General features: G+C 45.2%; 1 protein-coding gene across 1 annotated transcript in view; it reads left to right on the plus strand.

Moving 5' to 3' along the window:
- DNAH8 (dynein axonemal heavy chain 8) overlaps positions 1–14,242 on the plus strand; it is a 418,964-nt gene that overhangs the window by 158,737 nt on the left and 245,985 nt on the right. The window contains exons 28-33 of the mRNA XM_073556422.1: positions 6,787–6,913; positions 7,050–7,285; positions 7,362–7,466; positions 8,512–8,625; positions 12,090–12,152; positions 12,241–12,341. Of these exons, the coding sequence (XP_073412523.1) occupies positions 6,787–6,913; positions 7,050–7,285; positions 7,362–7,466; positions 8,512–8,625; positions 12,090–12,152; positions 12,241–12,341 (746 nt within the window). The remainder of the gene's footprint in view (positions 1–6,786; positions 6,914–7,049; positions 7,286–7,361; positions 7,467–8,511; positions 8,626–12,089; positions 12,153–12,240; positions 12,342–14,242) is intronic.

The following is a 14,242-nucleotide window of genomic DNA, read 5'->3' on the forward strand; positions in this document are numbered from 1 at the left end:
AGAGTTCCTTCATAATTTTTGACATAAAGGGGGTTCCCTGGTCTGTTAAAATCTCTTGCGGAATTCCCACCCGTGAAAACATACCCATGAGTTCCTTTGCTATAAGCTTAGCTGATGTGTGGCTCAGAGGAATGGCCTCAGGATATCGGGTAGCATAGTCTAGAACTACAAGAATGTGTTGGTGTCCCCTTGCCGACTTATTGAGAGGCCCCACCAGGTCCATGGCCACTCTCTCGAAGGGTACCTCTATAATTGGCAAAAGCACCAAAGGGCTCCGAAAGTGAGGCTGGGGACTGGTTACCTGGACTGGTTACCTGGCATACTGGACAGGAGCTACAGTACCGTTTAACTTCTTCATGAACCCCTGGCCAGTAAAATCGCTGCAGAATTCGGTCGAGGGTCTTCTTTTGGCCCAAATGCACCCCCAAGTACATGCGCATGCGCTAAATCCATTACCAGCCTTCGATATGTCTGAGGTACCAGTAACTGTTCTACCATTTCCCCACGTATTTTCTCCACTCGGTACAACAAATCCTGATTCAACTCAAAGCGTGGAAACACCGTATCTGCCCCAGGTTGTTGGGGTTCCCCATTGACAAACAGTACATTTTCTCTGGCCCTGGCTAAAGTGAGGTCTCGGAGTTGCGCTGTACCAAAATTATCACCTGATACATTCAAGTCTGACAACTTGGGTCCCAGCGGCAAGTCTTCCACCTCTCCAGCCAATACTTCTATGGGAGAACTCTCCCCCTCCTCCACCGAAGGGAAGGTTATTCCTACCGCCAGCACTTCTTCCTCCGGGCCACCAGGCTCATGACTCCCTTCTGGAGAATGTAACCTGGTTGCCTCTGGTGCCGGCAGTTGCTCAGTGGACTGGACCACCGACGGCCACAGCACAGAAAACAACGGAAAGTCTCTTCAAATTATCACTTCATAATGTAAATTAGTCACCACCCCCACCTCGTGGCACCGCCTCCCTGCTGGCGTGCTGATTACCACTAGTGCGGTGGGATAGTCTTTAAGTCTCCATGTATACACAACACCCCAATTTTCTGACCCGTATACTCACTGGTGTGTATCCAGCTGGCTCGTACCAGGGTTACAAGACTCCCTGAGTCCAATAGGGCCACAGCCGGGCCTCCACTTCCACCTGACACAAATGTTCCATATTGGGGCCTTTCGGGGTGCCCACTGCACACATTGGTTCGGCATAATGGGACTGGCGGTACCCAAAATTGGTGTCCATGGGCTCAGTCAGGTGGGGGCAATCAGCTCTCATATGACCTGGTTCCTGGCACCGCCAGCAGATTATTGGGCTCCTTCCCCAGATAAGTCCTGAGCGGCCTTCCTGGGCTCCGCTCGCCGAACCAGGGGCGGGGACTTAGGGAACCTTCCGGTTACCTTTCGAGGGGTCCCTCCCTGTAACTCTTTGGTAGCCCCATACCTTTCTATGAGGTCTATCATCTGCATGGCATTAGTAGGGGATGCCTGACCGACCCATGTCTGGAGGGAGTGGGGCAAAGCCCTCCAAAATTTATCAGTCACTATGCGGTCCAGCATGGCTGTGGGGGGACAACACCTCAGGCTGCAACCACTCGTATTACTGGGACCGGGCCGGCTTGGAGGGGGTAAACTCCCACTTGTGTACCCGCTGGGCCCGCACTAACACATTTACCCCAAGACAAGCCAGTATCTCACCCTTGACGACCATGTAGTCCGCCCTTTGCTCTGTGAGTAGGTCCTGATACGCCTTCAAAGGTCCTGGGGTCAGAAACGGAGCGAGTACATCCGCCCAATGGTCCCGGGGTAGCTTCTCTCTCTCAGCGACTCCTTCGAACATCTCCAGGTATGCCTCCACATCGCCCGATTTCTCCATCTTCGGAATCGCTATACGAACTGCTTTCCGGACCTCATGGATTCCCCGGTCAGCTCCTTTGGTCTGCGCTGCCGTGATATGCTGTATCAACAGCTGATTGGTTTCCTGCTGCTGCTGCATAGCCTGCTGCTGCATAACCTGCTGTCGCATGGCCTCCTGTTGCTGCTGCCGCATGGCCTCCTGTTGCTTCTGCATAACCTGCTGCTGCATAGCCTGCTGCTGCTATCGCATGGCCTCTATGAGCGTTTTTACCGTGGCCTCCATTTCTGGAAAGTTCCCTGCCTGGGTCTCTGCCACTCGTTTCACCCAGGACATAGGCAGGGGTGCAAATCAAAAATAAAAACAACCTGGCCTCACTGCTTGTGCCCGCATTCAGTCCACCAATTGTAGGGATTCACTCTGGTAGGCAGTAGCTGGGCAGCAGTAACGAGGCAACACACAGGTATAAAGTCCAATTTCAGTGGTTTTAATGTCACTCAGTAACCAGCAGCTTAACAAAACATGAGGGGAATAAAACACCTACTCCAGCTTGGAGAACCACTGGTCCTAGACTCACCCCTTGCACGGGACGGGCGTAACTAAGTGGCTGCCAGGTCCTGCGGCATCCGCCAGGTGCCATTCCCGCGGTTCTTCCGAGTCTTGCTGCAACAGTCCTGCAGCACGGGAATCCTATTTACAAGTTGCAGGCTGCGTCCACACAAGTCCCTGTAGTTTCCAGAAACACACTCACACTGTGGCATTTACCAACCTCCATTTCATAGGGCCTAACCCCTCCCACCAGTGAGGTAGACATCACATGGGATGATCACGTGACCCTGACATCATCTCAGGTCCCGTCTTTAAGGAAAAACCCGGCCAAACATTAATCTGCTAGGACAGTAAAACACCCTTTACTGTACCTATATATATATATATATATATATATATATATATATATATATATATATATATATATATATATATATATGTGTATATATATATATATACACACACTACCATCCAAAAGTTTAGGGTCAATGTGGTAAATGACTATTCTAGCTGCAAACGCCTGGTTTGTAATGCATTATCTTCATAGGTGTATAGAGGCCCATTTCCAACCACCATCACTCCGGTGTTCTTATGGTACTTTGTGTTTGCTAACTGTGTAAGAAGGCTAATGGATGGTTAGAATAACCTTGAAAACCCTTGTGCAAGTATGTTAGCACAGCTGAAAACAGTTTGGCTGATTAGAGAAGCTATAAACCTGACCTTCCTTTGAGCTAGTTGAGAATCTGGAGCATTACATTTGTTGGTTCCATTAAACTCTTAAAATGGTCAGTAAAAAAGAACTTTCATGTGAAATTCGACAGTCTATTCTTGTTCTTAGAAATGAAGGCTATTCCATGTGAGATATTGTCAAGAAGCTGAAAATTTCCTACAATGGTGTGTACTACTCCCTTCAGAGGAAAGCACAAATAGGCTCTAACCAGAGTAGAAGAAGTGGGAGGCCCCGCTGCACAACTGAGCAACAAGACAAGTACATTAGAGTCTGTAGTTTGAAAAATCGACGTCTCACAGGTCCTCAACTGGCAGCTTCATTAAATAGTACACTTTCAACGCCAGTGTCAACGTCTACAGTGAAGAGGCAACTCCGGGATGCTGGCCTTCAGGGCAGAGTGGCAAAGAAAAAGCCATATCTGAGACTGGCTAATAAAAGGAAAAGATTAATATGGGCAAAAGAACACCGACATTGGACAGAGGAAGATTGGAAAAAAGTGTTATGGACAGACGAATCCAAGTTTGAGGTGTTTGGATCACACAGAAGAACATTTGTGAGACGCAGAACAACTGAAAAGATGCTGAAAGAGTGCCTGACGCCATCTGTCAAGCATGGTGGAAGCAATGTGATGGTCTGGGGTTGCTTTAGTGCTGGTAAAGTGTCAGATTTATACAAGGTAAAAGGGATTTTTAATAAGAAAGGCTATCACTCCATTTTGCAATGCCATGCCATACCCTGTGGACAGCGCTTGATTGGAGCCAATTTCATCCTTCAGCTGGATAATGACCCAAAACACACCTCCAAATTATGCAAGAACTATTTAGGGAAGAAGCAGGCAGCTAGTATTCTATCTGTAATGGAGTGGCCAGCGCAGTCACCAGATCTCAACCCCATTGAGCTGTTGTGGGAGCAGCTTGACCGTATGGTACGCCCATCAAGCCAAACGAACTTGTGGGAGGGGCTTCTAGAAGCATGGGGTGAAATTTCTCCAGATTACCTCAGCAAATTACCTGCTAGAATGCCAAAGGTCTGCAATGCTGGAATTGCTGCAAAGGGAGCATTCTTTGAAGAAAGCAAAGTAAGAAGGAGAAAATTATCATTTCAGATAAAAATCTTTTTTTCGAACCTTGTCAATGTCTGGACTAGATTTTAAATTCATTTGACAACTCATTTGATCAATAAAAGTATGAGTTTTCATGGAAAACACAATTGTCTGGGTGACCTCCAAACTTTTGAACGGTAGTGTATAATATGTGTGTGTGTGTGTATATATTCCATTTTTTTTTAAATTTGCCGTATATACTCTTGTACTCTTGTATAAGCCGAGCTTTTCAGCACATTTTTGTGCTGAAAATGTCCCCCTCGTCTTATACATGAGTCAATTGTCCCAAGAAAGCTGGCGGGGGAGGTGGAGCGGCGTGTGACAGAGGCAGGAGCCGGCGGCTGCAGCTAAAGCCTGTGCTGCTGCTCAAGAGAAATGAATATTCATTTCTCTTATAGTGCGCACAGTGACAGCTGCAGCCGCCGGCTTCCAGAAGACATTCTACTCACCCTCCTGTGTGCCCTGCATCTCATTGGTTCCGGCTTCCAGCAGCTCTTCCTGTGCAGAGCGATCACGTGGCCCTGCTCATTAACGTAATGAATATGCATGCGTCTCCACTCCCATAGGCGTGGAGGGAATATTCATTTCCTTAATGAGCGGGGCCACGTGATCGCTCATTAGGAAGAGCTGCTGGAAGCCGGAACAAGATACTGCGAGGGCACGCAGGTGGGTGAGTAGGAAGGGGTTTTTTTTTAATAGGAGGCATGCATACCAGGACAACAACGGGGGGAGCCACGCATACCAGGACAGCGATGGAGGGAGCCACGCATGCCAGGTCAGCGATGGGGGGAGCCACGCATGCCATGACAGTGACGGGTGAGCCACGCATACCAGGACAGCAACGGGGGGAGCCACGCATACCAGGACAGGGTTGAGGGGTCAATGCATACCCGGCTTATACTCAAGTCAATAAGTTGACCCAGTTTTTCTTGGCAAAATTATAACAATACCAATCAGCACAACTACATCGGGTGAGTAAGTTTACTCTGCTACTCGCTTTATACTATTGGACACAAACTCACTACGCTTAGATAGCGCCGCTGTTTCTTTTTCCGTCCTAGGACCTTCCACCTTATAACACAATTCGCGTAAGAAACATTTATAAACTAATGTGACCCCTCCTAATCACACAAAAACTTTTCTCTTCTGATCTTGTGTTCCCAGCTGTGCTGGAAACAGCTCTAAGTGTCTAAAAACTAGCTGGCTGCTTGTGTGGTGAATAACGGAACTTGCCAAATGCAGAACATGTATAACGAAATAATAATAATCTTTATTTTTATATAGCACTAACATATTCCGCAGCGCTTTACATTTTGCACACATCATCGCTGTCCTCGATGTGGGAGGAAACCCAGTGCTATCCACTGAGCCACCGTGCTGCCCTAACGAAACAGATTTCCTAGTCAGGATATTGAAATAATGTCCAATAAGCTTTGGGTTAAAGGAAAAATACACTCATTGAAGAGCCCCACCTCCGCTTTGAGCTGTACTGATGAGGTCAAAAACTCCAAAACAGTCAACAGATGGGTCTCTGGCGTTCCGGCTATGAGCTTTTTTCCATGTTTTTTCACATGAAAATAAGTCCCCTTAAGTTTGGTGTCTTCAATGAGAGCCTGTATCCCTGCTTTAAATAATTTGGTAATAGCTGGTGCTCTTGCTTTCATGTCACCCCACTACCCTTCTCCGCCTTGATTATGATTGATGGGATTTCCCTGTAGGATGTATTGGTGTTGCTCGGCTCTGTTGTTGGCAATTTTCAAGGGGAAGAGTTTTGTAACGGGTGGTGGAACCACTGTGTCGTGATCCGAGGAGAGCCTGGAGGGCATGACTAGGCTAACACCTGACATTTCGCTAGAGCCCCTGATTTCAGAGTTAGACTTGGCAAAAACTAGAAGGCACGACAGGAACACTGGGAGACACGACAGATACGGCTGGTTTACTGACCGGCATGGCTGATGCAGGCAGGTATGGCTGGTATACAGACTGGCACAGCTGGTGCAGGCATGTGTTGGTGAGCACAGATGATATACAGGCAGGCAGATGCAGGCGGGCACGGCTTGGATACAATGACAAAAGTCAAGTACGGGCAGACAAGTAAACTGACTGACAGTACTGGTGACCTGACAACTAGCAAGCGTGTTAGGAACAGACTAATTATGTTGCTCAGGCACCTCCCACCTGGTGGAGGTGCCTTAAATAATAAGTGTCTCCCAGCCATTGGATGGGACATTTTAGGATGGCGCATTCTGTCTCTTTAAGAGGGCGGGAACGCGTGTGCCCTAAGCACAGTGTCTGGGAATTTGCCAACCATGCGCAGACCCCCAGGAGAAGGAAATGAAATGCAGGGCGGGGGCCATATCAGTGAATAAGTCGGCATCCTTGCCAGGGGCGGGAGGAAGCGTGCAGGGATGCTGGCGCTACAGTTTATTGATGGAAACCAGAGCACTTGCCACCTTAGAACTAGTCACTGGACTGTTGTGATCTACTTCACCTAAAGATTGAATGTTCCTAGTCTCGACCAATTCACATCAACCCATTTACTTCCTGCAGGAATATATGACTAAAAAACAATCTCTGGATGAAATCAAAGAAAGAATTGTATATTACGATGTGATAGAACAAGACGTCAGTCAGATAAGCTCAGCTTTATGTGTAGGATTCATTGAACTTTGCACAGGTACGTCCTGATATTGTCCAGCGGTAGATTCCTTACTGAGGATCAGCCGCAATACGTGCTTTGCTGAAAACATCCCATAATACTTGGTTGTATCCAGTGATAATTGTCATTTCATTCCCATCACTTTCTGTTTTAGCTCCCATTAAAGCCTCCATAATTACCGAGGCCAAAGCTTGGAAACTGCTCTTATGCAGATACCTGAACGAAGAATACAAGACGAAGATGACGGGCATGGCCGAGTTTATAAGCGAGAATTTGAAGATATTATCTCGCCCGATTCTTGATTTAGATGATGTGCAGTCTGTATTGAAGGTTATGACTATCATCAGAGAGAATGAAATGCGAATAGACCGGGGCGTGGGCCCTGTGGAGGTGAGGAGATTCAACCTCAGCGGGATGACTTCCTTCTCGCGCATCACATTGTAACTATATTACTTTCTGTTTTTAGGAAGCGTACGCCATCTTAAGTAGATTTCAAGTTCACGTCACAAGAGAAGAGACTGAAGTTGTCGATGCTTTGAGATATTCTTTTACAAAACTTGTTTCTAAAGTAGTAAGTGTTCCCTCTAATGTAAATGATTACATAATAGGTTATCAGAAAGCAACTACTAATTTAGGCACACCAGCTGGCCTAGAAGGGGGCCTGCCCCATAATACAGAATATTACCTGCTGCTTGTATTAGAGGCTGATCACTGCCAGTAACTGTGAAAAATCAACCACTGAGTGTAAATCCGACCTCACACACAATCGCACAATCCAACACATTAGTCTACTGTGGATAAGGGCAAGCAAATTATTTTTTAAAAATCACCAAAACCCACCTGCAATCCCGGATACTAGAATTACTTTGGCAATAAAGCTCTCTGCTTGCTGTTGGTGGAATGAAGCCTTAATTGTTTGAACCCAGAGACTAGAAACAGCACTAGATTCATCGCTAATAACCCCAACAGCAAGTTACTGCTGAGGTCGGAGGCACTATAGGGGATAGGGGCCCCTTTACATCACATCGATTGTGATGCCATTGAAGTCCTTACCTTGGAAGAGCAGAGAGCACGGGGTCCACTAAGAACCCCTAGGGCTGTCTGGCCATGTTGGCTTGTGTTAGGGAGCCCTTGGGTGTAATAATACACAACCTACAGTATATATATTCCTATACTTTACAGTTAAGAATCACTTAAGCAAAGTGTGGAGTCAGTAATAAATAACAAAGAGTAAGTAAAAAAAAAATCATTATTAAAATGACCTGCACACTGCAGAGGAATTGAATTGTTGCCATAATGAAAATAATGTACCTAAAATTAATATTAATGTATATGTACCAAATACCAGAGCCTCATATAACTATGGCAAGCAAAAAATGGTAAACACCAGAGTAAAAAGATAGAACATTATTCTCAGTCATTAAGGGTTCAGTAAGTAGCATAGCTGGGCTCCCTGCAGCCAGTCCAGGCTGTGAAGCCCCCTCTATCAATGCAATACATCCTGGATTTACACCGATAAGTGATCTAAAGCAGACAAGCCTTGATAGTCAGTGATTGCATAGTTTTATTTGTAGTCACCTATTAAGCCCAATGATGAGTTATCTGTCCTGTGTTAGGTGTCTGTTCAAGATGAGCTGAGCCGTATACAGCCAGATCTTATTAGCCGGCTTTCCCAGTCTGTAGTCATTCTTCAGAGGGACGTGGTGGCATTTGACACTGAATATGACAAGGTAAGGTGGAGCTTGACGGTGTCTTTGCAATAAATATTTCAGTCTAGTCATTCTAAAAAGGTGCCACCTTTAGTCAGAATTTCATTAAAACAGGCAGGGAAATGGGGCAAAGGGAAAAATTTCCTTTATGAAGAGAGAGGGAGAAATGCAAAGTACTACATCTGGGCAATAAAAATGAAAAAAGCATATATAGAATGGGAGGAATAGGGCTAAGTGACAGCACATGTGAAAAAGACTTGGGTATACTAATAGATCACAGACTGAATATGAGTCAACAGTGTGATGCAGCAGCAAAAAAGGCAAATGCAATTCTAGGATGTATTAACAGAAGCATACAGTCTAGATCACGTGAAGTCATTATTTCCCTCTACTCCTCTTTGGTCAGACCTCATCTGGAATATTGTGTCCAATTTTGGGCACCACATTTTAAAAAAGACATCAACAAACTGGAGCAAGTTCAGAAAAGAGCGACCAGAATGGTGATCGGTCTGCAAACCCTGTCTTATGAGGAAAGGTTGCAGGATTTTGGAATGTTTAGTTTGCAAAAGAGAAGACTGAGAGGAGACTTAATAGCTGTCTACAAATATCTCAAGGGCTGTCACATTGTAGAAGGATCAACTTTATTCTCATTTGCACAAGGAAAGACTAGAAGCAATGGGATGAAACTGAATGGGAGGAGACACAGATTAGATATTAGAAAAAACTTTTTGACAGTTAGAGTGATCAATGAGTGGAACAGGCTGCCACGAGAAGTGGTGAGTTCTCCTTCAATGGAAGTCTTCAAACAGAGGCTGGACAGACATCTGACTGGGATGATTTAGCGAATCCTGCTTTAAGCAGGGGGTTGGACCAGATGGCCCAGGAGGTCCCTTCCAACTCTACGATTCTATGATTCTATGAATCAAATCATGGGAGGAATGTGTCAAGCCGGCACCTTGCACGCCTTTGCAGCGCAACACTACTCACTGCATTCACCGCTCTGCTTCCCCAGCTTCATGCCATCTCTTCAAGCTGCCAGGTCTGCTCCTAGAGAATCTGCACCTGGCTATAGAGAGGCGTCGCCAAATCCTGCTGGAAGTTAACCCTGCTGTGTCCAGTAGGGTTTTTTCCATTCCCCAGCCTATCACTAGGCAGCAGGGGGTTTATTAGGCAGCTCCTCCTACCACTACTCCTCCATCGTTGGTTTCCAGTTGTTTGTCTCTGGATCCCGTGTGTGCATTTTTCATGTGTGGATCCCGTGGGTGCATATTTGCTGTTTTGTCTGTTCCGTTATTGACCTGGCTTGTATAGCTGACCTGTCTGACCTCTCCGCTCCTGACCTTGGCTTTATACTCTGATCTTGTACTGCCTGCCCTGACCCTGGATTTTCTGACCAGATGTTTTTCTTCATCTTCTTGTACCTTGTGCCTGTGTCTCTGACCCCTTGGTCAGCTCTTGCAGTCCCAGGGACTGCCTGGAGTGATAACAAGTGGCTATCAGTGGCCATGCCTACCCTCACCATTGGAGGCTTTGGTGAATACCAAGTAGTTACTTAGTTACGCCCCTCCAGGGTAATCCTGACCAGTGGCGCAGTGGGTCCCCACCCACTAATGTTGCAGAATGTTGTGCATTCTCTCAGTCTCTTAGTTAATGGGAATGTCCATGACATAAAAAAGCTAGAAATTAAGGCAGGGTGGAATAGTGACATTCACCTTGGATCTGGTGGCTGTTTGCCACTACCACGATCCCAGAGTTGTCCATCATTAGCAGTGTAAACCTCTGTTATTTTCAGATTATCGCTATCGCTACACACAGTGCAGTTTCTGGAAGTCTGAGAGTGCAAGTCTTGTATGGATTAGATAAAAACCTCACTCATCAGCGCCGGCTCACCTGCTCAACTCAGATTTGTAGGAAATAAACAATTTTATCTTTACATTCTGTTTTACATAAAATTATGAAGGCCCAAAATGACCGATCATATTGCAGACTCTGCTCTGTCGTTCAAACCATATATCCAACGGCCTTTCAGTTCCTGCTGACTCAAACTCAAAAATATTTCCCAGATCCGCACATTTCTTAACCATGAATCTGCAAAAACATTAGTCCATGCCCTCATCATCTCCTGCTTTAACTACTGAAACTTCTTGCTCAGTTGCCTCCACTCTAACACTCTTGCCTCCATCCAATCTATCCTTAACTCTGCTGCCCGACTAATCAACCTATTCCCCCCGCTATTCCCTGGGATCTCCTCTCCGTCAATCCCTTCATTGGGTCCCCATTGCACAGAGAAACCAGTTCAAAACCCTACCCTTGGCATGCAAAGCCATCCACAACCTGTCTCCTTCATACATCTGTAACCTAGTCTTCTGGTACTTACCTGCACGCAACCTCCAATCCTCACAAGATCTCCTTCACTCCCTCCTATCTCATATCGCATACAAGATTTCTCCCCTGCATCCCCCCTTACTCTGTAACTCTTTACCCCAACGTATGAGACTCTCGCCTACCATTGAAAACTTTAAAGGAACTTGAAGACTCACCTTTTCTGACAAGCCTACAACCTGCATTAACCATCATTCCACCAAACCCCTGCACTACCAGCTCTCCCCTCACCTACTGTATCCTTACCCATCTCTTGAAGGCTGTGAACCCTCACGGGCAGAGTCCTCACTCCTCCTGTACCAGTCACTGACTAATATTGTTCATGATTACTGTACTTGTTCTTTATTATGTACACTACTTTTCATATGTAAATTACCATGAAATAAAAGGTGTTATAATAATAAACCATTACACAATTAGTAGAAAAACTTTTTTGGTGCAAGGGCCACATTGTCAGATGGAACCAACCCCCCGTACACCCGCTCTCATTTCACTCTGAGCGTAACGCTACTCAGACAACACCGGGTGAGGGTAAAACAGTGTGGCAATACTTTATTGAACCACAAAACAGGCAGATAACACATAGGACTGTCCCAGTAAAATACCCAAGATGGTGCACATTAGAGTCTCACCCTTCCACTAACTTGCAGGGATAAGAGCAGATGTGACTTCAGAGCTTCCAGGGCTGACTACCCCATCTGTGGCTCGCATACAGAGAGTAAATAACGGTAAGCTTCGGAAGATGACAGCCCATTGAGTTTCAAGGCCAGTTGACCATAGAGTCACAACCTGGCTTCAGCTTCCAGGGCCGACTACCCCACCTCTGTCATGCACAGAGAGAAGGTAATGACAAGCTTAGGAAGTTGACAGTCCATTCAGGTACAAGGCCAGTTGACCGGAGGGTCACAATCTGGCTTCTCCGAACATCTCCATGGAGCCAGGCGACCGGAGGGTCCCATTCCTGGCTTTCACAAACGCATCCATGGGTCAGTGATGGTCAATGGAGTAGATCTGCATTCTTTCAGCTGGGGCCATTGTCCCCTAAGCTGGCATCCTGTAGATTGACAAATCTGTTTCCCTGTGTCTGTTTTTTATTGCGACAGGAAGGACCAATGGTCCCTGGTATAACCTCTCAGGAGGCCAGTGCAAGGCTGCAGATATTCCAGGTAAGCAGGATGTATTTCCATCAATGGAATAGCTGTGGGCAGTTGTAACATTCGTTAAAAGTCTGTATTTCCATAATATTTACTACAGACACATTTTAATGAACTTTGGAGACGATGCATCACTTATTCTTCTGGAGAACAGCTTTTCGGCCTGCCTGTGACTGAATATGAGATTTTACATAGGAGGAGGTAATGCAGAATTAGTTTGTTATAACTATTATTGAGATGCTTGGCATTTTTTGTTCTCTTGAATTATCAGAAAATAGTGAAATTTGAAGGCGTATAGAAGTACAATCGTAATATGGCTTCGTACACAGTGTTGCCTATGAGGCATTTTAAAATTTGTGCTTTTTTTTTTGCTTGATTTGTAGATTCATTAAAGGAGTTTGGGTCATTATTTCAATTAGGACTTTATTCTGGGTGTGTGTTTTTTTAATACAATATTACTATGATGTCAGTAATGGGGGCGTCTTACAGACACCTTTCCATTACTAACCTCCGGCCTTTATGTCACCTGACAATACAAAGCTGACATAAACCCACCCCCAGCTATCAGCCCACTTGCCATTGCACCAGGGCAAGTGGGAGGAGCGAGGCTAAGTGCCAGATTTGGCACATCTTATGGATGTGCCATTTCTGGACCGTCTGAAAGCTGATGTTTTTAGTCTTGAACGGGGCCAATATCCATTATCCTTTTCTAGGCTATTAATATGAGCATGCAGCTGTCTTTCTAGCCTTTGCTGGTCATTAATTATAGGGGGATATTTTTTTTTTATCTCCCCCCCATTTTAATAACCAGGAAAGGTTGAGTTTACAGCTGTGAGCTGATATTCATAGCCTGGGAAGCTCCATGGGTATTACCCCTTTCCCATGCTATATACATCTGCCCCTAGCTATCTGCTTTCCCTCTGCTGGTTAATACATTTTCAGGGGACCTCACACTATTTTTGGGGGAATTTTTTTTTAGTAACAAAATACATGTGGAGTAAACTACACGTGCAAAGCTCTGATTATATATCTCAATCCTATATTTATATGTATCTAATCTCCATATATATCTTGAAAAATATTTTCCCTGGAAAATTATGTGTAAAACACATAGAGAATTGCTCTTTGAAAAATCTTATATCTTAAAATCGCATGGAAATCGGAAGTGTTAAAAATCAGATTGTACTCACATGAAATTCGCATCACACTTATCCCACTTTTCTAGATCAAATTTGAACCTAATTTTTAAACGCTAGTGTATCTCTGGCCTAAAGTGACTTCTTGTAGCCGCTGTGATTTTTGTCTGCTTATTTCGGCTGCAGGCATGTAACATTCTGATAATGCTATTAACATAATTGGGCCACTCACAGGAATTTCAGCAATCATAATGCCACATGTGAACAGACTCTATGGTACATGTGCTTGTGACGTAGTTTTTGAAGCCAAAGCAAGGAATGGATTCTTGTATATGACAAATCTTCAAACTCCTGAAATTGGCTTCAAAAACTATGTCCATATGGTGCATAAGATAGCACACGCTCCACAATACTGTGGTATTGCAGCATACATAATAAGCTAGTGAGCAATCACAGGTTCATCTTAACTAAGCAGGATAAAAAAAAAGTTTTTGAAAAAGTTTAAAAAAATATATACCGTATATGGAATCATTCTCCTCTTTTCCAGTTTAAAATAATTAAATAAAAAAGGTTCTGCTTGCTTGGTTTTGTAACATACGCAAAAGTCCAATCTATAAAAAAATAACATTATTTCCCCAGGGCGTCCCTTATAACAGCACAACAGGAGATAGTCCTACTCATCCTCTAGGGACAGGATGCACACAAGAGGTTAAAAGACCATTCCCCTTCCACCTCACCCTCAGTGTTTTTCCTGTCCCTAGCAGGACAGAGCACAGCAAGAGGAGAAGTGCAAAGAAATTACTTGAGGAGCTCAGTGGGATCGGAAGGGACTGGATCTCTTCCCTTCCTACTGTCAAGAGGCTCCGGGATGATACGTCACAGGACGAGGGTCCCTCAGCCTGTTGGTGGAGCAGGACGGAGCTCTTGGCTCCATGCTGCCGCCGGCCACCGTACTTCCATTTCGCC

Source organism: Dendrobates tinctorius, unplaced genomic scaffold, assembly GCF_039654945.1.
Source record: "Dendrobates tinctorius isolate UK_male_01 unplaced genomic scaffold, ASM3965494v1 ptg000232l, whole genome shotgun sequence".
NCBI classification, from domain to species: Eukaryota; Metazoa; Chordata; class Amphibia; order Anura; family Dendrobatidae; genus Dendrobates; species Dendrobates tinctorius.